Source organism: Capsicum annuum, chromosome 11 (genome assembly GCF_002878395.1).
Source record: "Capsicum annuum cultivar UCD-10X-F1 chromosome 11, UCD10Xv1.1, whole genome shotgun sequence".
In the NCBI taxonomy this organism is placed as follows: Eukaryota; Viridiplantae; Streptophyta; class Magnoliopsida; order Solanales; family Solanaceae; genus Capsicum; species Capsicum annuum.
The window spans coordinates 79202855-79230168 of NC_061121.1; the positions used below are offsets into that span (position 1 = coordinate 79202855).

At 35.0% G+C, this 27314-nt stretch overlaps 1 protein-coding gene across 11 annotated transcripts; it reads right to left on the reverse strand.

Moving 5' to 3' along the window:
- Nucleotides 1–3291: 3291 nt before the first annotated feature.
- On the reverse strand, nucleotides 3292–18867 carry LOC107847414 (trans-Golgi network-localized SYP41-interacting protein 1). 11 transcript variants are annotated; one of them, XM_016691639.2, is made up of 10 exons: nucleotides 18738–18867; nucleotides 18467–18542; nucleotides 15447–15752; nucleotides 12188–15364; nucleotides 10704–11562; nucleotides 9953–10602; nucleotides 4390–4540; nucleotides 4229–4310; nucleotides 4052–4146; nucleotides 3292–3650 (listed from the first exon to the last, which is right to left on the reverse strand). In XM_016691639.2, the coding sequence occupies exons 2-10, from the start codon at nucleotides 18479–18481 to the stop codon at nucleotides 3628–3630; spliced, it is 5358 nt and encodes a 1785-aa protein (XP_016547125.2). In that variant the 5' UTR covers nucleotides 18482–18542; nucleotides 18738–18867; the 3' UTR covers nucleotides 3292–3627. The 11 variants fall into 11 exon arrangements, with proteins under 11 accessions (XP_016547125.2, XP_047254765.1, XP_016547122.2 ...); XM_047398809.1 differs by having other exon boundaries at nucleotides 18407–18542; XM_016691636.2 differs by having other exon boundaries at nucleotides 18362–18542.
- Nucleotides 18868–27314: the final 8447 nt, after the last annotated feature.

A 27314-nucleotide genomic window follows, 5' to 3' on the forward strand; every position in this document is an offset into this window, starting at 1 on the left:
TATATATATATAATGTATGCTAACATATCTTTTATCTTGACCTCTCACATCTATGACTTCCAACTTTGTATGTCTACTTGTTCAACTTTATACAAGTTCAAGTGTCTACCTGTACACATCCAAAGTTGGGAGCATAGATGAAAGTTAAAGTTGAGCTAAAGGGCACATTTATGTATTATGCCTAAAGAGAATCATCACCTCTAAGAAGTGTGTACGGGTGTTTTGTGTTGTTAGGCGTGATTAGAATGGAATTTTTTTTACATATATTTTAAGACTTTTAATTTCTTCTCATATATTTTAGGATCCATATATTTTAAGATTCATATATTTTATTTATTTTAGCATTCTTAATTTCTTTTCATATAATTATTTTATCAAAGTTTTTTCCGTATATTTTAGGAGTCCCCCATTTTATAAAATAACTAGCCAAGTGTACGTGCGTTGCACGTGTGCTTCATGTTAAGTCATCAATCGACATAAAATATATAAAAGAAACATAATTTATTGAAAAATAAAAATTAACTTTGAAGATCGAAGATAGGCGATCATCTCCTACGACATGAACTATCACAAAATAGATAATGACAAAATTAATATGATTAATCTTAAACCTTTACATAAAAATTCTTCAAAGCCTGACCGGCTAGTTATTTTTCATCTGGAAACTATACAATAAAATAATACAATAATCGATATATATAACAATATTATTAAATTCTAACCTTTATAAAAAAATTCATCAAACGTTCATCTACTTCCTGTATTAAGCAGAAAAAACTACATATAGTAACAAAATAAAAACTACAATAATTGATATATTAGAACGATATTATTAAACCCAATCTTAACACAAAAAATTTATTAAAGTCCGATCAAACTTTCATTATCAACAATATAGACTTGAACAGAACAGAAACTAAAATAAAATAATATGATAATTGAGATATTAGAACAGTATGATATAGACGATACCTTCAGAGCTCATCGAAAAAGTAGTTATAAGAATACAATTGATAGTATTACATTATTGTAGGAGAAAACTTAATTTCTAGAAGCCTAAAAATTTTTCCTCCAAAAAAAATGACCATAAGAGGATTCCTTAAATTGTTAAATATGTAATAAGAGGGAGAAAAAGGAAAATTTGATGATTTTCATCTAAATTATGGCAATACTACTCTTTTCTCTCTTTTTTTGTGACGTACAAAAACACACAACATTTTTAATTTACTTTACTAATTAAATAATTTTGTAAATATTTATAAATTATCAAATTATTTATGGCAGTATGTGTTTGGTTATTGATTTTCAAGGTTTAGCATATATGGTAGTATTAATTCTTCTAATATTTTTTTACCATATATTTTAGGACTCCTTAATTTATAAAACATATTTTCCTTTTATAACGTATTTTAGAACTCTTTAACTTTAAATATTATATGAATAATTAAATAATAAATAAAAGAAAATAGTAAAAAAATATTTTGTCTATTGCAGAGATTTTTAATAAAGGGCAAAAAGTTCAAATCATTTTTCTAAGGGACTTCACACTTTTAATAAATTATAGATTGTAAATTATAGATAGATTAAGAGTGTAGTTATACTAATTGTTGTCTTTAGTTTCTTTGAAACAGGGTCTAGATCACTTTTGATCTAAGTTCTTGAATTGACTCTATTAGTATCATAATTAGTCTTAATTCGTTAATTTTGAATACTAAGATCAATTAGGGTTCTTAGCACTTAACCTCAAAATTGAAAATCGAAATTGAAAATTTTATTTTTCAATTTTAACTATCTTTAATTTCTTGTCTTTAGTCTTAATATTTTCGCTTCCGCATTATTTTTTTGTTTATTAACGTAACCCGATTCTTATCAGAAACTCAAAAAGAATTTAGGTTGGAAATGGAATTCAATAAACAAAATGAACTAAGAGCCCGTTTGGATAGACTAAAAATACGGCTGAAAAAAAGTTCTTTAAAAGTGTTTTTAAAACTGCTGAACTTATTTTAAAAATAAGCAGTTAAGTGTTTGGATAAAAGTGCTAAAACTGAAAAAAAAAATTATTGATGTGTTTGGTAAATAATGCTTTTAAACATTTTTTTTTGTTAAAATGACTGAAATACCCTTATAATTGTTAATAATATGTAGAGTTGATTATTAAATGATTCAAATTAAAATTATTATATATTTATATATATATATTTTCATGAATAACTATTGATTTGTGCGCTAAAAATATTTTTTTAAAGAGTTTAAAGTGTTGAATGTTTGTGTTTGAAAAATATAATTATATATTAAAAAATTATTTATTTCTTCATGGTTACGTTAAGATTTCGTATTATGATGTTTTTTTTTTTTAATCAAAGTGGGGCTAATCAGCCGATTTATTTCACATTTTATATTTCATGGTATTATGATTTGTTGGTATTCCACATTTTGTACTTCATGATATCATATTATTTACTTATGTGGAAAGTTCCAGTAACCTCAACAAACAATGAGAAAATCTTGAAGAAAATTTGTTGTGTTGAGAGGCAACGGAGTTGTTTTTTCTTAGAGAAATGGAAGTGTGGTGTGTGAAGTGTCTGTGAAGAGTGCTGTGAAGGTAGAAGAGGTAAATTAAAAGGGTAAAATTGAAATAAGGTATAATTGCTAGGGACACAAAGATAATTTACATGATCAACTAAAATAAATTATAAGCTACTAAAAAAAAGTTGGTACTTGCTGCTTCTAGATTTTGGCTTAAAAAAACCTAAAATCAATTTATTTTAAGCAATTAAAATTTTTACCAAACACTACTTTAAGCAAAAAACCGCTTATAAGTTGGTTTGACCAACTTATAAGCACTCCCAAACACCCACCAAAGCAAGCCACAATCACAAAAAAGTGTGGTTCGGAATCCAGCAGCTTCAGAATCAAAAATCAGCTCCATGGACGAGCTTTTTAGGTCAAAAGTTAAAAACCTTCAAAATCAAAACTTGTCATGGAACGCTGTGACATTGGGAACAGATTCACGTAAAAGGAGCAATTGAACGTGAAGTATAACTTCATCCATTTCATTTAATATAACCATGTTTGAGAATTTAAATGTTAATTTGACTGTTATCTAAGAGAGTGTAGAATTAAATATTAGGAAATCGTTTGAATATAAGTGCAATTGAGAAAACATCGTAACAAAATTGAAAATTCAAATAGCTAAATGAATTTGAAATCATAAAAGTAAACACCACAAAATAAATTGGAAGTTACAACTGATGGAGTACTAAAGATTCAGATAAGTGCACCCCCTCAGCAGAAATAAAAAGGATCAAGTTTATTGTATTGTACTGGACAGTAAATACAACCTAGCCTAAGCAGAGACGTATGTATTCAACTCTAGCACAGCTATGGGATAATGGAACAACTATCCAACATTCCCTGAATCCCTAAAAATGTGACTGCAGAGAATCAAACTTGCTGAGACCTTATAAACATTTACACTTGGGCACAGAGCCAAAAAGAAAACGAAATATGTAATGTACAACTGCAAAACGATCAATTATCAGGATCATCAAAAAATGGAGCCCAATAACCAAATATGCAGGAACAAACAATAAGCAATGAGACTTAGCCTGCCCCTTGGATGACTCATCAGAGCTCGACTGGAAGATACCCTGAATAAAATTGGAAATCAAGTGTTAGATTGACAAACCTCAAGTTGGCACAAATATCGTAAACAGGAACTTGACACGATTCCCTCCTTGAACCAACAACCATGCCTCAATCTCAAGTTGGGGTTGGCAATATGAACCCTCAGTGACCATGCCTAAATCTCAGCCCACATCGTACCAAAATTATTTGACAAAAAAAATAAGTCTAGAAATTCTCTATACTTTCTATGCGCATGTTTAAGTCTAGCATATAAATCTTGGACAGAAACCTCTCCCTACACAACAACAATATCCCACCCTTTCCCTACACCACTCTCCAAAAGATCGTGTCAGTAACAAATGGTACAAATTGTTGAACTTGGAATGGTAAAGTGAAATCATGGTACAAGGAATGAGAATCTAACATGATAGCATCACTACTTCATTGTTGGCAAGAATCAACAATGCTTTGCCTGAATCTGTTGTCTCTATATTTGAAAAGGCAAATGTCATTCCTAGACTTCAAGAAATGCAGACAAAAACTGTAATTTCATCCAAAAAAATATGAGAAAATGGCTAGAGTAGTAGGTCTAAGTTATTACCAAATTCCATCAATTCTGTCAGCAAACTTCTTCCCTTGCCCTGGAATAAGACCTGATGTATTGAGAGACTTGAATGCATGACCTGCATGACACACGCAAATTTTTAAGTTCACTAAACATAAAAAATTTCTCCCAAAATTTTCAAAGGTTTATATTTATACCTTTTTCTTGGTCAGCTTCCTCGTCATTTATCAACCGTTCCGATTCAGAACCTATATTTATTGCAAGTTGATCTGCAGATCCCTTCCGCAAAGTTCGTACATGAGCAGCTGATGTAACTGAAGAAGAGGCTAAATTCTTACTAAGTGGTACCTGCAACACCGAGAATGTAGCAGGTTAGACTGCTTTCCACAAACATTTTCCTCCCAGTTTATAGAAAAAACGTTTAGTCAAAACACTAGAAAGGTCAGTCCAGTGCACCAAGCATCCCATGTTCACACATGGTCCGGTAAAGGGGCCCCAATGGAGCATGAGATTAGACGGTCTACCCTGACGCAAGCATCAGTGTTTGATTACACGGCTCGAACCCGCGACTTATAGGTCACACGAAGACAATTTTACTGTTTTTCTAAGCCTCCACTTCTTAGGTCATAACACTACATTTCACATTTGTTTGCAAAATACAAGGATATATCATTTTTGTAATAGCATACAGATACAGAGGTTAAAGAATTTATATCAGATCCTACCATGACCACAGCTACTTTGAGGGAAACGCAACCATTCAACGCTCGAGTGTTCCTTGAGTAATGACCAAAAGAGAGAAGTTTGCATTGGAAAATAAACGCAAGTGATTTAGGCAGCAAGATTTCTGTTGGATACACCAAAGTTACCTAACATGTGGGCTGCTTTGGTTCATGGAAAGAAAACAAGTTTAAAGTTCTCAATTTAACCTAAAAATAATCAGTAATTACAGGTTCTCTATATCTTCCATCGATGTTCATCTTTCTATAATTGGAAACATAACTTTAAATTCTCGTTTTACCCTTCATGAAATAATTTATAGACACACAAATGGTGAAGGCGTGTTTTAGACCAAAAATTCACAAGTCTTTCTTTCTTAAACTTTATGCCAAGTCAAATGGTGCAATTGGGACGGAGGGAGTAGTATTTTTTTATCTTCTAAATTGCAATAGAGCAGGCTCCAAACAAATATAGAATCATTTCCAGAATAGCATGATGCCAGTGGCGGAGCCGGATTTTTATTGAGGGGGTTCGGAAAAAAATTGCCCCTAATAGTAGTTGTACCTGTACGTATAGAACCAGTAGAGGCTTAAAAAAACAATAACATACCCAGTGTATTCCCTGTAGTCCCACAAGAGTGGGGTGGGGAGGGTAAGATGTATGCAGTCCATACAACTACCTCCGAGGAAGTAGAGAGATTGTTCCCGATAGACCCCCAGCTCAAAGTAGAGAACAGTAAACAAAGGGATGGAAAACATAATAGAAAATCAGGAATAAGAAATAATAAAATAGACATCAGAGAAATATGAAATACGAGACATAAGGGCAACACGGAATAAGAAAATAGGTACTAAGACATAAGACCTAGTGCACCCACCTAGTAATAACCTACACTCCCATAACAAGGACCCTATGAACACGGACCTAGGCTTACTAACGCAGCTACACAAGACTCTCCAGACTGCAAGCTACAACCCACACTCCCGCATTAGCCTTCTACCCTTATCCGCGACCTCCACACCTTCCTATCTAGGGTCATGTCCTCAGTCAGCTGGAGCTGGAGCTGCTCTATGTCACGTCTAATCACCTCCCTCCAGTATTTCTTCGGCTTACCTCTATCCCTCCTGAAGCCATCCAAAGCAAGCCTCTCACACCTCCGGACTGGGGCATCCGCACTTCTCCTCATCACATGCCCAAACCATGTAGTCTTCCTTCCCGTAACTTGTCTTCCACTGAAGCCACTCCCACCTTCTCCCGAATAATCTCATTTATTACTCTGTCACCTCTAGTAAGCCCACACATCCAACGCAACATTCTCATTTCCGCCACCTACAATGTTTGAATGTGCGAGTGCTTGACTGGCCAACACTCCGCACCATACAACATGGCCAGACGGACTGCCACTCTATAGAATTTGTCTTTAAACTTAAGGGGCACCTTCTTATCACACAACATTCCCGAGGCTAGCCTCCACTTCATCCAACCTGCTCCAATACGTTTAGAGATATCCTCATCAATCTCACCATTCCCCTGAATCGTAGACCCAAGATACTTAAAACTGTCCGTCTTACAGACATCCTGGGAGTCCAACCTCACTACCCCTTCGACCTCTTGTCTCAAGTTACTAAACTTACATTCCAAATACTCAGTTTTGGACCTACTCAACCTAAACCCCTTAGACTCAAGGGTTTGCCTCCAAACCTCCAATTTGTCATTCACACCCCCTCGCGTCTCATTAATCAGCACCACATCATCCGTAAATAACATACACCAAGGCACCTCACCTTGAATGCTCCGCGTCAACACGTCCATCACCAATGCAAAAAGGAATGGACTAAGAGTCGATCCCTGATGCAACCCGATCTCGACCGAAAACTGCTCTCAGTCTCCTCCCGCCGTTCTCACCCAAGTCTTCCCTCCATCGTACATGTCCTTAATAGCTCTGATGTACGCCACCGAGACCCCTCTCACCTCCAAGCACCTCCAAAGAACCTCCCTCGGGACTTTTATCATAGCCTTTTCTAGGTCGATGAACACCATCTGTAAATCCTCTTCCTTTCTCTACACTGCTCCACTAATCTCCTCATCAAGTGGATTGCCTCTGTCGTCGAGCGCCCAGGCATAAATCCAAACTGATTCTCCGAAATAGACACAACCCTTCTCAATCTTCGCTCGATCACTCTCTCCCAAATCTTTATAGTGTGACTCAACAGCTTAATACCCCTATAGTTGTTGCAGCTCTGAATGTCACCCTTATTTTTATATAACGAAATCACTGTACTCCATCTCTAGGCCTCAGGCATTCTCGCAGTCTTGAAAATGCCGTTAAATAAATCTGTCAACCACCTTAAACCGGCCTCGCCAGCATACTTCCAAAAATCCACCGGAATCTCATCAGACCACGTCGCCCTACCCCTCCGCATCCCACGAATAGCCTCTTTGACCTCCTCAACCTTAAAACGCCTACAGTATCTGAAATCACGACTCTTCTCCGAGTGCTCCAGCTCCCCCAACACAATGCCTCTGTCTCCCTCCTCGTTCAAAAGTCTATGAAAGTACTCCTGCCATCTCTTCTTAATTTGAACCTCCTCCACCAAAACACTACCATCCTCCCCTTAATGCACTTCACTTTATCGAGGTCCCGACCCTTCCGCTCCCTAGCTTTAGCAAGTCTGTACAACCTCTTTTCCCCGCCTTTCACCTCTAACCCCGCAAACAAGCTCTCGAACGTTGCCGACTTAGCAGACATAACTGCTAATTTAGCCTCCTTCCTGGCTACTTTGTAAGCCTCCCTATTCACCCCTTTCTCCTCCGCATCTTTACTCTCAATTAACTTAACATACGCCTCCTTCTTAATCTCCACTTTCTTCTTTACTTCCTCATTCCACCACCAGTCCCCCTTATGCCGTCCTGCCCAACCCCTCGAAACACCCAACACTTCTCTGGCAGTCTCCATGATGCCGCTGGAAGCCCTATCCCACATAGTATCCACGCCCCCCTGCTCTCCCACACCCCTTTTTCCGCCACCTTTTTCCCTATCTCCAGAGCATTATCTGGCGTCAAGCAGCCCCACTAAATTCTAGGTCGACCCTCCCCGACCCTTTTCTTCTTACACTTCTTGATAGATAAGCCCATCACTAGAAGCCTATCCTGACTTTACAATCCTTGCATAGCCCCTTATCCAGCAATAGAAAGTTAATCTAGGTCTTGGCAACTTTAAAAAAAATAAGTTGCCTGCACGCCCAGTGGGAATCTAACATAAAACATAGAGGACCGCCCAGAGCCACTGGGCTACCTATCATCTTTGATTTAAGGTGTTCCAAAATAATATATGTACAGAAACATTGAAAATCTACCTATATATACGTCATATATACCGTGTAATTTTTTGCCGAGGGGGTTCGGGGCTGCAGCCACCTAGGTCTGCCCCTACATGATGCTATTCATGGATCACCATATATTAGTAAATCAAGTAATCAAGGTAACTATAGGGTACACATACACATAATGTACAATCAAAGACACAAATTACACATATGTTCAAACTCTCTTCCTGTATTCCAACTTTTAATAGTGCTCAAGGCCTAAATCAATAATAATATTGTCGTTTTCTCACACATAAGTGAAGCACAGGGGTGTTATTGAAGGTATCTGATAACCAAATCTTTTTAGACAAGTCAAAACAAACAGTCTCAAAGGCATAAAGACAAAATCATCAGAATGCATAAGCAGCATAGATGGCTCAGATTTCCTCATCTTAACTTATATTAGATGGAGAAAATTTGGTATGACCGTGCTAAAGAGATTCTTTGGTAAGTAAAAGATGCCACATCAAATATTTTGATAGGCAGAAGGTCAACTGAATTGAACGCAATTTTGTGTAACTTTGTCTCAGGGATGCCACTTGGGCATTTCATAGTGGCCTAAGTAAATCATGTTATTTCCATACTTAGTGTGATTATCTTTTTATGCATTTTCTAATTTATCTTGCATTACACTACATCATCGTCAACAACAACATACCCAGTGTATTCCCACAAAATGAGGTCTGGGAACAATCCATACCACGACCTCAGATATAATAGATAGGTTGTTTCTGATAGACCCCCGGCTCAGGACACGTATAGCAAACAAACAAACAAGAAACATAAAAACAAACAATAAAAAGGGATAGCACACCACAAAATTATACTATTTTTACATGGTCAAAAATATTTTTATGTATACATAGTAGATGATGAACCCCCTTCGACTAGTTCGTATATTTAGTTCTGAACACCCTCAATGAAAATTGTGGCTCCGCCACTGGCCCCTCCTTATCACATGCCCGAACCATCTCAACCTCACTTCCCGCATTTCTCTTCCACCGAAGTCACTCCCACCTTCTCTCGAATAATCTCATTTCTAATCCTATCTCTCCTAGTGAGTCCACAACATCCATCTCAACATCCTCACCTCTGTTCTTCAACTTTTGAATGTGGGAGTTTTTAATTGTCCAACACGCAACTCCATACAACATAGCCGGTCGCACTGCCACTCTGTAGAACTTACCTTTAAACTCAGGAGGCACTTTCCTATCACACAAGACTCCCGAGGTGAGCTTCCACTTCAACCACTCTGCACCAATACGATGTGTGACATCCTTGTCAATCTCTCCATTGCCCCGAATCATATACCCAACAATTACATATCACCAAACAATTTACCATATCTTGCCATTCAGTTCTTCCAATAGGAACAAACTTCTTTTGACAGATCTTCTTACTTAAGAGAACGAAGGAACTAAAGCTCTTAATTATCATGCATTTGTCAAAGGGTCCTTTCTTTATCAATTTTTCGAAAGACCTTTATTCTCGACCTCTACAGATACTCAAGCAGATATATCCTTAGAGAAAATGAATAATAGGGCAAGCCAACTAAAAGATGACATTGCTAAGGAATAATAATAACTGACCAGCAATGGCCATGAAAAATATTGAAAGAAGGCAATGTAATGACTTATGCTGAAAAAGGAATGCAATGTGTTGCAATCAAAATTACCACATCTTGAACTTCAGATATCTCTGACTGAGTAGGCAAGGAAGCCGCTTCGAAGATGCCTCTTTCCTGGTTGATTTCAAGAGGTGCAACCTTAAGTTGATTAGAACTTTCAAGTGACTTAACCTTACTTGACAAGTCCTCAACAACCTTTTGGGTACCATGCAAGTCAGCAAGCAGTTCCTCTGTTTTGGCTTTCAAATTTTCAGATTCCAAGACTTTGGAAACAACCAGCTTGTCAAGCACTGGTAGAAACCCTGTCACCTGAGTCTCTTTCTGGAGATCAACCAAATTATTGCTCCCCAGCTTCTGTATAATATTTTCTAAACCAATTGTGAATTCTAACAACTCATTCTTCATTTTTTCATAGTCCTCCTCATCTCTAATATGCGCTTCAATTTCCTCCTTCAAATGCTCAATTTGCAGCACCTGTTTATCAACGCCTGACTGTAATTCTTTTTTCTCGCGAGACAATAAACTCATCTGGAGCTGCAATCCTGGGAAAGTATCAACTACATAAAAGAGCTTCCTGACATCAGGTGAATCATAAGCCTCTGCATCTCCCAGATCAGTCCCCACAAGTGTTTCAATTCCATTTAGTTTATCGAAAAGAGATCTTTTATGAGATGCTGAGAGGGTTAAGTCTTCAGCCTCTGAAAGAATAGTATCAAAACATGCCATGAGAAAACTACTATAGCCAGAGTCAACATTTTGATAATTTAAGGGGAGAAAACATAGTAAACACAATGTGTACCTTGAAAATTCAGTGAATTTCTAGCATTGAGAGACAAAAGTTCAGCTTCTTTCTCCTTGATACTATCCTCTTTTGCCTGATAATCCTCTAATTTAAGCTTCATCTCATTGCAAAGATCATTCAATTCTTCTAGATTAGTCTTCAGAACGGAGATCCTCTCTTGGAGGATTTCCTTTTCTTCCAAGACTTTCACACAAGTATTATTGCTTTCTTCCAATTTAACCTGCAAATCCTTAATAGTACCAACCATTGCATTCACCGCAGGTTTGAACTGTTCAACAAGATGGTGGTTCTGTCTAGCCGTCAATTGCTTCTCAGCAGTCCTTGCGGACTGGCTGCTATCAAACTCCAATTGATGATGTACTATAGCATCTTCACCAAATTTTGCTAATTGTTCAGGTGAGGTTTCCTTCAACTTTTCCAGGTCAAAGTGGAATCCAAGTTCAGACAATCTATTTTGAGTTAAAGCCAGTTCATTAGTTGCATCCTTAAAAGCAGAAAGTAGAACTTTAAGATCCCTTTCCAACAATTGTATAGTATTTTCCTGCGCTAGCCTACCAACTTCTGCATTGCTGACGTTTTGCTTAAGAGATTCTGTCAGTTCAATCAAGGGTAGAGTTTTGCTTTTTGTCAACTCTAGTTTTTTAAGTATGGCTTTGATCAAATCATCCATCAATCTAGAGTAACTTCCAATGTTCTCAGCAAGAATCTTGTTTCTCAATTGGAATCCATCCACAATTTTCCCAATATGAAATGTGATATTGTCACCATCAGTTGCACTTGGTTCACCGTTGGCTACTTCCTCGTTTAGAGCATCATTAAAAACAGATACTGAAGGTATTGAGAAAGATGAGTCATCCTACAGAAAGAACATAGCAGAGAGGTAAGAGAAGATACATCAAAAACATGCAGATCACCAGATCATATTACAAGTATAAGGAACATAAGTATATCCATACAGGCACAAGTTTTCCTTAATAAGACAACTCGCTTATCAACTGCAAAATTTGTAGAATGAACAAGCAAGGGACAAGTAAATGTAACCGATCGCAAGCAGATAAGATCAGAATGGCCAACAATTCGCCAGCAAGTTGTTCATTAATTAAAAAAAAAAAAAAAACACGCAATCCACCAGCAAATGGAACAAGTAATAAGCTGAAAATAAAACAATCAACAATTTCATTTACATGAATTATGAATGAGCTGTCATGATTAATCTACCTCAAAAAAAGGAGAAAAGATGACGAAAGCTATTTAGATAATTTCAAAATTCCTCAACTACATCAGAATTCAGAGATGTTTCAAGTGGGTTATTTTTCTCACAAACTATACCATACCATAAACCAACAAGAAAAAAAGCAAAGCAATGATCCACTAAAATAAACTTTCGACCAGTAAGGTTGTGGCAGGTAGGTGAAAGATTACTCCAAGATAAAAGCAAGAAGGAAGAGGAAGAAGGTGTGATGAGGCTATCACATGATTACCTTGGTAGGAGAATCTGGTAGCACTTCGGGATATACTTCAGAAAGAGAATCCCAGATTTCTTTAAGAAGAAGATCCATGTCTTTTAGGCTCTCGAACTTTTCCTCAAAAGTTTTTCGGACAGAGGAAAACAAAACCTCATCTCTTAGAAGTAACTGAAGACGGCTAAGATGAGTAGAGAGCACAAGAACTTTAGTTTCTATGCTGCCCTGTGATCCAGCCAATTCTTGCATGCAGGCGTCTAACTTTGAAGTCAGAACTACATTTTCCTCTTCTGCATTCTTCTTTTCCTTAACAAGATTGGATATTTTGTGTTCTGAATTCAACAAAGCATCTTCTAGTGACTTTACAGTCATGGAAGCATCACTTAGCTTACTGTTCTGGATATCAGTGTCCCCTTTGAGCTTGTTTATTTCGTTCTCTAGATCAGCTCTACCAACTTGCACCCTTTTATTATCCTCCGTAAGCAGAGATACATTTTTTTCTGCCAGAACTAGTGCGTCCTCAAGGGATTGTATAGTTTCATCCGCCATCTTTAGTTTGTTGGTGTGGAAAGAGAATTCCTCTTTGATTTTCTGTAGCTCAGACTCAGCAGCATCTTTACCATGCAAAGCTTCTTCTTTCTCATTCTTCAGTACTAAAGCATTCTTCTCTGCCAGGAACAAAGCATCCTCAATGGATTTTCTATCAGCAAACACATTCTCAAACTCAACAGCTTTAGCAGAAGCTTCTTCCATTGCTTTCTCTAGTTCTTTTTGAAGTAACCCCATAGCAGCTTCTAGCTCTTTCTTGTCCTCCAGGAGTTGCGAGATGTTGTTATTCGCAGCAGATGATGCATCTTCTAGGGATTTAATGGTTTTCTGGACCTCCAACAATTGGTTGGCTAAAGAACTGGCTTCATCTTTTACTCGCCCCAACTCCTGCTCGACCTCCATCTTTGCAGTTTGGCTTTCCCTTAAGTATCCTGAAATCCATTTGACCTTTTCTATGTGATCTTGAAAACCCAAATCAGCTGGAAGAACAATACCATCAAGTGACTCAATGACCTTTTGAAGCATGTTATTCCTTTCCTCTAAGAACTGCTCTAGTTGATCCCTTTGATCCTTCATGGAAACAAGATCAGCCTCCAGTTGAGGGATACGGTCCATCTCAGCTGAGAGCTTATCAATCTGCAACCTGTGGTCATTAGATAGAGATTCTTGCAGATGAAAATCTGACTTCAGCTTCTCTATTTCAGCACTCTTCTCATCCAATGCTCCTTTCAGTTTTTCTCGTTCTTGGACAAGCCCCTTGCCTTTTTTAACTGCCATAGACAACTTTTCCCTAAGTAAGGAAACTTTGTCCGCATATTGTTCAAGACTCTTCTCCAGGGATTCCTTTTCTTCCTTTAAAGCACAAAGTTCCTCAGTAACCTTGACTGAATGGTGTGACAATCTATTGAAATCTGCTTTATCCGACATCTCTTCTGCAAGTGCTTGACCATATAGCCTCAATTCCAGATCCCTAATGTACAAATTACTCTGGATCTGTTCAAAGGACTCGAATTGATGCTTATGGGATTCAAGAGAGGCACTACTTTCTTCTTTTATATTTTCGATACATTTCTTAATGAGTAGAGTCATGTCAGATTGGCTTTGATACACCAATTCTTGATCATGTGAATTGATCTTAGAAGCTTCTAGCAGCATACTGATGATTCTATCCTTATCCATTGAAGCCTGCTGCTCTTTCTGGGCAAGCACTGCATATTTATGGTTTAAATCCTCCAATTCCTCTTGCAGATAGCTTTTATGCTGTGCTTCTACCACAAGAGCAACAGTAAGCTGACCAATCTCATTATTTGCAGCCTCTTTTGCTTCTCTCATCTGCTCATGCAATATTCTTAGTTCTTCTTTAGACAGATGAAATGATTCCAGGAGCCAAGCAACCTGTGCATCAGGTCCATTCGATTGTACAGACTGGGGTAAATCAAATAATGACAAGGAAGCTGCCACTCTTTGGAGTTGCAAAGATGTTTCATTCAATGCATTCATCTCATCTGCAAGCCACTTGACTTTCTGAACTGTATCTGTTGACTGAAATTGCTCACTTCCAATGGCCTTGGACAATATTTCTTCACATTTTTGAAGTATCATCTCCTTTTGAATGAGAGCTTCCTGCAGTGAAGCAGCTAAATTTTCACTTCTCCCCAGTAAATCCTTGGTTTGTTCCGCAGCTTCAAGACTATTAGACTTTTCTTTCAACTCAATTTGGTACCTCTCCAGTTCACTAGCTTTCTCAGACAGTGACTGCTTCAAAGCATCACGCTGCTGAACTAACGCCTTTCCTTTTGTCACAGCCAAGCTAAGCTTCTCTTTTGTATTAGCATACCTTGTTCTCTCCTGTTCAATTTCAGCATTCAGCTTTGTAATTTCAGAATTTGCATTCTCGACCATCAATTTATGTTTATTAAGTTCCTCAGACAGTTTTCCATTTTCATCACTTAAAAAGCTCAGATGTTGGTATAGATTCACCTCTCTTGTTCTAAATTCAGCCAATATATCACGTGCAACCACCAATACCCCCATTTCATCCTGCATATTGTGGTCTGGTGCAACTTCAATTAAGCTACATCTAAGTTGGTCAACTTTGAAAAGGAAAACGTTATACTTCTCAACTAAGAATGAGATCCTATTCTTGATATGATACATTTTTCCTGTAACAGAATCATCAGAGAATTCTTCTTGAGGAACCATTGAAGCAAGCGAAGCTAAGATGTCATTAGCAATCTCTGTCATATGATGCTCCTTCTCAAGTTGAACCACAGACAAGTGAGCAGAATTTTCTTGTTCTGAATTTAAATGAGAAAGAGCAACATCCCGGGCCATTGAAAACTCGGATATCTTTGAGTTGAGGGCATCAATTTCTTGATTCTTCATATGTATCATGTCATTAAGTTCTCTGATTCTGCTCTCAGCCTGAACACGGTCATCCAGAACTTCTTTAAGAGACTTGGAGACATCTGTTACCACCTCATGCAATGAGGCACCAGAGGCCAAATCCTTGACTACTGCTTCACTATGGTGAAGATTCTCAACTAACTCACCATCATCGTTATTTGGCAGTGATCGAGTATCAACCAGATCCTTGAATTGATTGTTTAGGCGAGTGAGTTCAAACATAGATGCTGCTCTTTCTTCCTGCACATAGAACCTGAGTTGAGCAAATAAATATCATTGAATATAGCAGTACTTAAAGGAAACTACCTTAAATAAAACAAACCTCAGCTTCTCGAGCAATACGATCTTTTTCAGTAGCACTGTCATTTAGCATTTTGCGTAAGTGTTCTACCTCAGCTTTCAAGTCCAGATCAGGTGCTCCGTTGCTCAATCCTTCCAGTTGGGTATCCTGTGCATTATTGCTCTCTTCTACATACCGCGGAGTTTCAGGACCTTCTATGACATCAGGGCAATCAACAAACATGTCCTCCCTTCCCCCATCTTCTGTCATTCTTGCATCTTTTGTATCATTCTCTTCATACACTGCTGCAGCAACTGAAACCCCACCATTTAGATTCGCAACATCCACCTGCAAAGACTTTGTCCAAGACAAGCTCTAAGGATATTTATTTACAAGACTAACTGTGAGCTGTCAAGTTACTAAAAAATAATTGGAACGAATATGAAAATGATCAGGCAATAGTCAAGGTTTTAAATACAGAAGACCAACCAAGACTTTTCTTTAGATGCAAATTCCAGGCTAGCAAATAGGACCTTAAATCCTATCCTGCCAATCCTTTACCTCAATATTTAGACACTAAGAAAATGATTTCATATTCTCTACCAAGTATTTTCTAATATATAGGAAGTAAACACATAATTCAACTAAGAACCCAATCCCATACGGGAGCAAAAAATAAGGCTATGGAGATATGAAGTGGAGTGCTTGATAAATGTGACAAAAGGCTTTCAAAATGGAAGGCGCAATCTATCACTCTTAAGAGGAAGGAAAATTCTGATAAAAATCACCTTGGATGCTCTACCCACCTTTGTTATGTCCCTGTTTTCACTACCAGCAAAGGTAGAAAGAAAAGAGATTGGCTTCATGAAGAAGAAACTTTTTGTGGCAAGGATGTAAGGAGAGGAGACCAAAGCTTTAGAGTCCGTTTGGATGGGCTTATAGATTTTGGCTTGTATAAGCCAAAAGCCATAATTAAGGAATTCTAACTTGTGGCTTTTGGCTTATTTTTACCTTTTTTGGCGTAAAAGCACTTTTTTATTTTACCCAAACACTACAAAGTGCTTAAAGCTAAGTTGCTCGGACTCTCCAAAAATGTTGCCGCACCCGTGTTGGATCCTCCAAAAATGCACTACTTTTGAAGGATCCGACACGCACCTGATGACATTTTTGAAGAGTTCGAGCAACATAACTTAAAAGCAATCAAAATAAGCCAATCCAAACAGGCTCTTAATCTTGTTAACTGGAAAGAAGTTATGTCCAGCAAAAAAGGAGGCCTAGGGATCAAAAATTCAGGTCACAAATAGAAGCTTACTATGGAAATGACTTTGGAGGCTCAACACAGAAGATAGTGCTTTATGGAAGAGGATGATCATCCACAAATATGGGCAGCAAGACTAATGGATCACTTCTCCATAATCTCTACCTATGGAACAAGCATTTGGAAGACACTTAGAAAGCTCTGGGAGGAGTATGCCCTAAACATTAGATTCACAGTTGAGAATGGAAGAAGAATATCCTTTTAGTGTGACATTTGGTTAGGGCAGGGTCCTCTAAAAGATTTATTCCCGGACCTATTTTGCCTAACAACTCACCTGAATCTTTGATAGAGGGCATGTGGAGCTAACAGGGATGGAATCACTCCTTCACAAGACTCCTAAATGATTGGGAGATTGGTAGGGTAGCTGAAATGCAACAGAGTTTGGAGATTTTCTATGGTAACAGTAATGCAGGGGTTCAGCTACATGTATTGGAGGAACAAGCAAGAACTTTTCAGTCAGCTCAGCATCTTCTATGCTCTCAGAAGTGCTCACCCCACAGCTCGGTCTTGGAAACACATACGAAAGTGAAAATCCCCTTTCAAGGTCACAATGTTTTTTGGCTGGTTGCTAGGAAAGCATGTCTGACTTGTGATATTCTACAGGAGAGAGGGATCAAGCTGGATTCCAGATGCTTCTTATGCAAAGAAAAGGAGGAAAACAACAGCCATCACCTCCTACATTGCAAGATAACTGATACACTGCAGCAATTATTCTTGTCCTCAGCAGGAGGATTAAATTGGGTGATGTCAAGTAATTCCGTACTTCCTATGGTCCTGGAATGCTATCAAGACAAGAAATACGCAGAAAGAAACAGGAGGTGTTTGAGGGAAGATGTAGATCTATCCAAAGAATTCAGCTAAACTGTTTTTTGTCTTTTCAATTCTGGTGTAAAGAGAACTATATAGAGGACGCAGAATAACTTGTAGATTTATTTTTGATTTCTTGTAAGATTCATGTCCCTCTGTAATCTCTACATTTATTTTTCATATGCTAGTACCAACTTGGTGCTGATGAATACAATGTTACCTTACTCAACAACAACATACCAAGTGAAATCCCGTGAAGTGGGGTCTGGGAAGGGTAGAGTATACACAAACCTTACTCTACCTATAGGAGGTCGAGAGGCTGTTTCCAGAGGTCCCTTGGCTCAAAAGAGGCAAATCAAAGTAATAACAGAAAGGAAAAATGGCAGGGAAGAAAAACAAGACAACTAATATGACACCCGGAGCATATATACAAGGAACCGTAGTATCAATAATAAGGTGCAACCACTTAAAAATAGTAAACAACAGATACTAAAAGCCAAAGACTACAAGAGTAGGCTAATCTTACGATAGATACGGTGCTCTAAAGACTACAAGAATAGGTTAATACTAAGACACTACCTATTAACCTTCTACCCTTATCTGAGACCTTACTCAAAAAAAGGTTTGCAGATAATTTTCAATAAAACAAGGGACAAAACACTAATGTGCCTCCTCCAAAGAAACCACAAGTGTCGAAGCACTCACTCTTTAAGATGTCATAACTAACGGAGTCCATATAGTCGAGTGCAAAATTGCAATAGCAGGATAAGTTTTAGGAAGTTATTTTCGATACAAAAGCAAAGTGAGGAAAAGGACAGATTAAATCACCGACACATAAAACATGAAGATACGGAATCAATATTAGGCGAATTTGCACCGGATTAAGAGCAGCTGGTGAAACCCCAACATTTTCATCAGATGTGGAACCATCTCTGACCTGCTTTTCTGACATTGCATGTCCCAATCTCCCAAATCCAGCTTCTATTTTCCTTTCAACAAACAAAAAAGGGCTTCTGAAAAAGCGAAAAAAAAAAATACTAATAGTCAATCCTTCTTGACACCTATATCGATATATGTCTGAAGAAGTGAAAAAGAATCAATCTTTCATGGTACCCAAATAACTATATTTCCTAAAAAGTGAAAAAGATTATTCTTAAATAAACAAAAGAAGAAGAATTATGATGTAAGAGGAGAAAATGATAAGAAACCTAGGGAAATGATGGCGTGTGTAATGTGTTGTGTGGATCTTGGATTTGTGCAAATCACGTGAACGAATTCCAATTTAGTGTACATTTGAGTTTTACTGTTTCTGTTCATCTAACGGCGTCGTCTGGCTAAAGTGTCAGTTGTTGGTTGTTACAAGTTGAGAAGATTGCTTCGCGTTCCCGTTATTTAATAGAGTGTATAAGAATAATATAAAATATGATGTATTCATAATATTTGTGTTATTTATGTTTGTATTTTTTTTATGCAATGTTTAATTTGATATATTAAAAAAAACATGAATTACATAATTTCTAAAAAAAAAAAAATTTTTACATAATACCCTTAATATATATGTTGGAAAAGATGCGGAAAATTTTTTGAGAGGTAATAGGGTCTTTAATAATGTTAATTCATGCATTAGATTCATTGATTTTGAGGTATTAGTAATACACAATAAAGTATATAACTAATGTTTGCATTAGTTATACATAGGGTAAAAAGGTATACCAAACAAGGTACTATTAAAACACATTAAACTAATGCATGCATTAACATTTCAATACACTCTACCAAAGTTTGGTAGAGTGTATAAAAGCAATGCAAAATATAGGATATTAGTAATGCTTGCATTAGTAATAATTATATTATTTATGTTTGTATTAGTTATGCATGTATTATTTCTTATACATTGTTTGGCTTGATGTATAAGAAATAATACATCATACATAATTTCTATAAAAGAAATTTTTATTTATAAAAATACCCTTACTTGATTTTACACTTTTTAGCAATAAAGTTCTTTTGTTATTTCAAATATAATTAGTATTGTTGAACTATTATATAAATGTTTAGGATTAATTGCAAGATCTTCGTCTTTGCACAAAAATGTTACGCCGACGAATTAACGTAGTAGAAATAAAAATAAAATATAAGACATAAAATTAAGAAATAGTCTCAATTTAAAAAAAAATTACACTCTCGAAGCAAAGCAAAAATATGTTATAGTTATTCAAATCAACCATTAATTGTTGTAAATTCAAATGGTGGGAAAAGAAATTGTGAAATGTTTTGAAAAGACTCACTACTACTGATTAAAATGGCGGGAAAAGAAATGGTGAAATGTTTTGAGAGGGAAATTAAAGGGTATTAAGATCATTTAATAAATTAATGCATGTGATTAAAGTCTTTGTATTACTAATACGTAGGAAATAGAGTATATTACTAATACACACTTCAATACACAATAGAGTATATAACTAATGCTTGCATTAGTTATATATAGGCAAAAAACCTTACCAAACAAGATACTAGCAGTACACATTAACTAATGCATGCATTATATTTTACAATGCAAGATACTAAGGGGTCGTTTGGTAGAGTGTATAAAAACAATGCAACATATAGTGTATTAGTAGTGCTTGCATTAGTAATAATTATATTATTTATGCTTGTATTAGTTATGCATGTATTTTTTCTTATATATTGTTTGATTTGATGTATAAGAAATAATACATCTTACATAATTTTTATAAAAGAAATTTTTATTTACAAAAACACTCTTCTTTAATTTTATACTTTTTTGCAACAAAGTTCTTTTGTCATTTTAAACATAATTAGTATTGTTGAACTATTTTATAAAGGTTTAGGATTAATTGTAAGACCTTCGTCTTTGTGCAGAAATGTTACGCTGACGGATTAATATAGTCGAAACAAAGATAAAATACAAAACGTAAAATTAAGAAATAGTCTCAAATTTATTTATTTTTATCTTTTAAAGACTCTCGAAGCAAAGCAAAGCAAAAATACGTTATAATTATTTAAATCAACCATTCATTGTTGTAAATTAAAATGGTGGGAAAAGAATCTGTGAAATATTTTGAAAAGATTCACTATTGCAAATTAAAATGGCGGAAAAAGGAATGGTGAAATATTTTAAGAGGAAAATTGAGGGGTATTAAAGTCATTTAATAAGTTAATGCATGTGTTTAAAGTCTTTGTATTACTAATACAGAGTGTATTACTAATTCACACTTTAATACACAATAGAGTATAACTAATGCTTGCATTAGTTATACATAGGCAAAAAGACGTACCAAATAAGGTACTAGTGGTACACATTAACTAATGTATGCATTATATTTTATAATACACTCTACCAAACGATTTCTAAGGGGTCGTTCGGCAAAGTGTAGAAGAATAATGCTGGATACGATGTATTAGTAATGCTTGCATTAGTAATGTTGGTATTAGAGACACTTGCATTAGTTATGTTGACATTATTTTTTATACACTATTTCATTTGATGTATTAAAAATAATACATCTTGTATAATTTTTATTAAAAAAATATTTAATTACAAATACTCCCTTTACATTTCTTTGCAACAACATGAATTCCAGCAACTTGAGGAGAACCAACAACTTTTTACCGATGCAGCCATGTCAGCTATTTGTTGAATTGCTCAAATTTAAACTTCAAGTCGTCAACAGCAGAGACAGAAGAAAACAGACTCATTTACTATATAATATAATAATGAATCCATAAGAGTCCAAGCTTAATTTGATTAGAGATCTGTTAATTTTTCAACATTTTTGCCTCTTTAGTTCCTCTGGACAATTGAGTATATCAATGAAAATTTTTTATTTATGATCACGAGATTTAAATGCAAAATGTTGCAAAGCACAGGAAAAGACAAAATAATAAAAAAGGACTTGAAAAATGTTCTAGTAGGGATTTGAGGGGTAATTTTGTCATTAATCAAGTTAATGTATATATTGGACCCCTTTGTATTGCTAATACATGAAAAAAATGATGGTATTAATGATACAGTGTAACACACATTAGAGTGTATAAGTAATACAAACATTAGTTATACCTAGGCTAAAAATTTATACCAAACAAGGTATTAGTAGTACATAAAAATAATACTTACATTGTATTTTCTAATACACTCTACCAAATGACCCCTAATGGACTTTGTGAGAAGCAAAATAATGCAAAAACATCTTAATACTCACTCGATTTACATATTTCGTATGTTCAAAACTTCTTATCAACCGTTATTAAATAGACACATGCATTATACATGTATAAAAGTGTGAAGAAGCAGGCACCTCTTTGTTGACGTTCCTACTTCCTCTATGATTTTACTATATTATCCCTAATTAATAATATTTAATAAAAAAAAGGAAAATAAACAGTTATAATATGTATGCTTTAATACAAAAAAAAAATGATATAAAATGATAAATTAACTCTTTATGTTTTAAATTAATTTGACACCTTGTATAAGGCCAACTTAAATTTTTTTACAAGTATCTTTTATATTAAATTTGCTATATCACTTCTAATTAGTTATTATGAGTTATTTCAGATATGTCTATTTAGCTACTTCAATCGTGATATTTGATTGACTCTTACATATTAGAAAATTTATCAAGTTTAATTAAAAAAACAAAATAGACATTTATGACATGTCTGTTTCAGCTGTTTCAATGATAATTTTACTATATCGCCCCTAATTATATTTTTAGAAGTCATCTAAGTATTAAAAAGTTAATAATATTTAATAAAAAAAACAAAACAAATATAAAATGATAAATTAACTCTTGATGTTTTAAATTAACTTGACATTTTATATGATGCCTAATTTTTTTTTTCACAAATTTTATAGCAATTTTGTTATTTCACTTCTAATTAGTTATTATGAGTTATTTAAGACATGTTTGCTTCGCTACTTTAATCGTGATATTTGGTTGACTTTCAAAACTATATCAGTGCTACTTAAATTGAAATAAAAAAATAATTATAAATCATAATAATTAATAATTTAAATTATTTTTAAAATATAATTGACTATTTATGTCATAAAAGTTTAGCCAAAGAGAATATTATAAATTACAATACTAACAGTTTAAAATTGTAAATTACAATGTTAAAAAATATTATAAATTACAATAGCTAACAGCTTAAAATATCTAAAAATATATTAAAAATATAATTAATTATCTAATTTTTTTATGTCACATAAATTAAAACAAAAAATAACATATATTGGGCCCGTGCTAGCACGAGCCCTGAACATCTAGTATATATATATATATATATATATATATATGTTAAAGAAACAATAAGGACTTATTTAGTCATGAAATTCTTTTTATTTTTTCAAAAAAAAAAAATTATCTCAAATATAATTTCAAGTTGATATTTGGTCATGAGAATTTCAAATATAACTTGAGTTGTATTTAAAAAAGTGAAAAACAAAAAAGGAGTTATTTTCACTATTTTTCATCTTTCTTCTTTCACAAAAATTCAAAAACAACTAATTATAGTTATGGACAAAAATAACTCCGATTCCAATTTCAACTCCAACTTCAAAAATTTTGTTTTCATGGCCAAACACCCACTAAATAATAGAATTTTTTTTTGTAATATTACTTTATGAATATAAAAAATTTAATGTCTTGAAAAAGACATTGAGTGATTAATAGTATTTAATAGTAAGAGTTAAATGAGAGGAAAAGATAAATTCCATTGATTTTTCAACCTGGACAAGTATTGTTGGACATTTATTTTTAGTGTAGTGGACAAGCATTGTTGACAGAAAAACAAAAATGCTCTATTCTCTCTCCTCTACTCCTTGACCTAACCCTACTATGCCACCACCACAGTTGCCGGTGACCCTGACTGATCAGGTGGCCATCCAAAGTACAAACACTGAATTTTCTCCACTCCTTAATTGATATGCCTCCCATGACATAGAAGATGATAGTGCAAAATCGCGTATTCATAGTGACAAAAAATATGGAGATCTCTTGAAACCCCAAAGGCTTAATCAAGGTTTTATCCCAATAACACTAATGTGGAACCAATTCCCATCAAAACAATTGCAATAATTGATGGAGTTTCTTGTGTGAGATGAAATAAAGAGAAAGTTTCACGGATGAATGTAACTGAGAATCTACATCTGACAATTATTGAGAAATTTTCACAATGATGGCCTGATATTGATGACATGAGGAAAACATTGCCTAGTCAAATTAGTATAAAAGGAGCGTGTCAAATAGGAGTTCTTAGAAACAGGCATATTCTGATTAGGTGCTTATTAAATAAGGATTTTGGTAATGTAATGGCTAAGAACTCATACTACATCAAAGACAATAAGGGTAGAGCTTTTCTCATGAGACCTTTGATCTATGACTCAAACTTTAGAGTGAATAGGAAAACTATACAAGCATTAGCCTGGATATCCTTCTCCAATCTTAACCCAATTTTTTTTGGCAAAGAAACATTTTTTCTCTTGCATCTGCAGTTGGCAAGACATTATACTTAGATATGGCAACAATAAATAAAACTCAATCTAGTTGTGCTAGAGTCAAAGTTTTAATTGATCTCAAATACAATCTTCCCAAGTGGGTTAACATGGAAATTTGTTATGAAGATTCAGGAGTTATTAAGAATATTCAAGTCAAAATACAATATGATCACTTGCCTAAGTACTGCTTTAAGTGCAATCTTCAAGGTCATTGTATGGAGAACTGTCGGGTGTTGCATCCAGAACTAAGACCAGCAACAAATCATGGTGGGGATGATAGTGAAGGTGCAACATCTTCAAAAAAGTATCAGTAGAATAATCCTCAAATTAAGTAGAACAATCAGCAAAAACAACGGCAACATCAGCAAGAAAAGTTGGTTACTCCAAAATAATTAGCAAGTGGGAAGATTGTTGGAGATTGGGAAACTTGGAAAGAGATAAAAAAATAAGAACAATAATTTAGGCATGGTGAATATCCCTCATATCCCAGATAATCAACCAACAACAAGTAATAGAGTAACTACTAGTAATGAATTTGAAACACTGACATGTGAGGTAGAAAAGGATGAAGTAGAGAATGATGTTGTAGATGCAGAGAAGCAAACTAAGAAGGTGATCCATAAAGATGACTCAGGCTTATGCATACCCCAGAGCACAAAATCTGCAACGCTTAAAGGTAAAAGTCAAAATAAAATCACCAATAGTAAGGACACAAACAAGGAAAATATGGTAACAAAAGGAGGGACAAATTCAGTTCAGTTTAGTTTGGTTGAGAAAATAAGAAAAATTAAAATTCATTCTTCTAGTTCTGATTCTAAGAAATGGGAGAGATAGAGTGGAGAAAGAAGAAGATATGAAAAAAGGGGAAATGATAAATAATATGTCAGATAAAAGGGTGGCAGAAAGAGCAGGAAATGTACAAAATGGACAGATTGATAATACATTTAGGGAGATTATTTTGGCTCCTATGAACATAAGCCACATTCAAGCAGTTCAGAGTGGTAAGATAATTGATACTGGGTAGGAATAGATGGAACAAATTAATAGCAGCTCTCATAAAGAGGATTCTCCAAATAGAAAGCTACATAATATAGTTACACATAAATTAGGTGTTGAAGAACTTAAAATAGTATATAAGGAGGTGCAGGATAGTAAATTAAGCAAAATAGCTAATAATGGCAGCAAAATGGGTAAGGGAAAGAAGATCAGGAAACAGGTCCAAGGGTTCTTACAAGAGGGGCTGCCACCAAAATCAGTCATAATCAATGATGAAAACATTGATTTGGAACATTAGATCCGTTAAAATTCATAAAGCTTTTAATAGAGTACACATGTTGCATAAACATCACAAATTCAGTTTAGTTGCTTTTTTGGAGCCTTTTCAGAGAGCCAATCATATCAGCAAGTACAAGAGAAAATTAGATATAATGCAAGCAGAATCTAACATAAATGGCAAAATCTGGTATTTTATTGATAATACTATTTCTGTAGAGATTACAGCTGATTCTGATCGGCAAATTACTTCGAAATTAACATGCTCTGACAGAGTGTGTTACACTACTCTAGTTTATGCCAAATATAGTAATAATGAAAGACTCGGATTGTGGGATTCTATTTATAATTCGGCAAGCACAATGAATTCTTCTTGGCTAGTGGAAGGAGATTTCAATGTCATTACGAATGAAAATGAAAAAATTGGTGGATTGTTTTTTTTGCCAAATAAATATGAGGATTTTTCCTTTTGTATGAACTCTTGTGAATTATTTAAAATTAATTTTAAGGGCAGCCCCTTCACTTGGTGGAATGGAAGAATAGGTCCAGACTGCATCTTTAAAAGGTTAGACAGAGTAGTGATTAATCAATAGTGGCAAGATTGGTATGCAGATATGGAAATGGAGCATTTTTCTAGAACTGGTTCTGATTATGCCCCAATATTGATTACAAAGAAGAAACAAATTCAACAGTTTTTCAAACCTTTTAAATTTCTGTTATTCTGGACAAAAAATAAGGAGTTTTATGGATTTGGTAAGGAATAACTTACTGGTGGACACTGAAGGCAATTGTTTCCATAGATTTAATCAGAAAATCAAGAGAGTTAAAAAGGCTTTGTCTAAGTGGGCAAATATACTTTTGGAGACATATTCAAGGAATTGAATATTAAAGAAGAGATAGTCAAATTAAAAGAACAACTTTTTGAAGAATAATCTTCCTCTATTAACAGGGAGATACTTCAAAAGTCTCAAGCTGAATTGAAAAGATATTTGCACTTTGAGAAAGAATTTTGGAGACAAAAATCTGGCCTTAGTTGGTTCACAGAAGGTGATAAAAACACAAAATTCTTTCATAATATTATGAAAGGAATGAGAAAAAGATTGTAGATTAAAAGAATTCATAACACTGAAGGTCAATGGCTTGGAAAGGAGGACTTAATGGCCGAGGAAGCTATTTTATTCTATCATAAACAATTTTATCAAGTAGAGGAATATAATGACTTTTCTCTTTTGGATCACGTGCCTACCATGATCATTGTGGATACAAATGATCAGTTATGTATGGATCCAGATATGAGGAAAATAAAAAAGGTTGTTTTTGAGTTGAATAAAAGCAGTCCAAGTGGTCCGGATGGTTTGCGAGGTCAATTTTACCAGATATGTTGGGATATAGTAGGGGAAGATATTGTTAAAGTGGTACAAGCCTTTTTCCAATGTCACACACTTCCTAGGATAATTTGTAATACCCCGCACTTTTCTAAGCTCAGTTCAGTTTATAGTTCATAGATAAGAGACTTAAAACCTGAAATTTTAGCTAAGTGTTGGGGACTTATTTTTATTTTTTGGCTTTTTAACTTTGAGAATTTTTAAAGTAACCTTTCCAACCCCGAGACGTATGTTTTTGAGTTATTTCATGTTCAGGTGCGTAAAGAGCATGTCTTGAAGAAGTTTTGGATTTTTCGGACAAAGATTAGATCATGTTTGGATTTCGAAAATAGCAAGTCATCGCGATAGCATTGCGACACAGTCATTATAGTGATGGATGGCCCATCACATCACGACACCTCCTTAATCCATACTTCAGTTGCGAATTTAAATGTCTGAAGGGAAATAACATCTTTTCCCCTCAATCCAAGTCACCATAACACGACTTATACCAGTAATTTGGGCGTAATTTGCCCATTCTCCTTCAATTTTCTCTCAAAAAAACCCTAACTACCTCCCAAGAATCTCAAAATTAATTATCTTCTCTTCAAGAAACCAGAAATTGT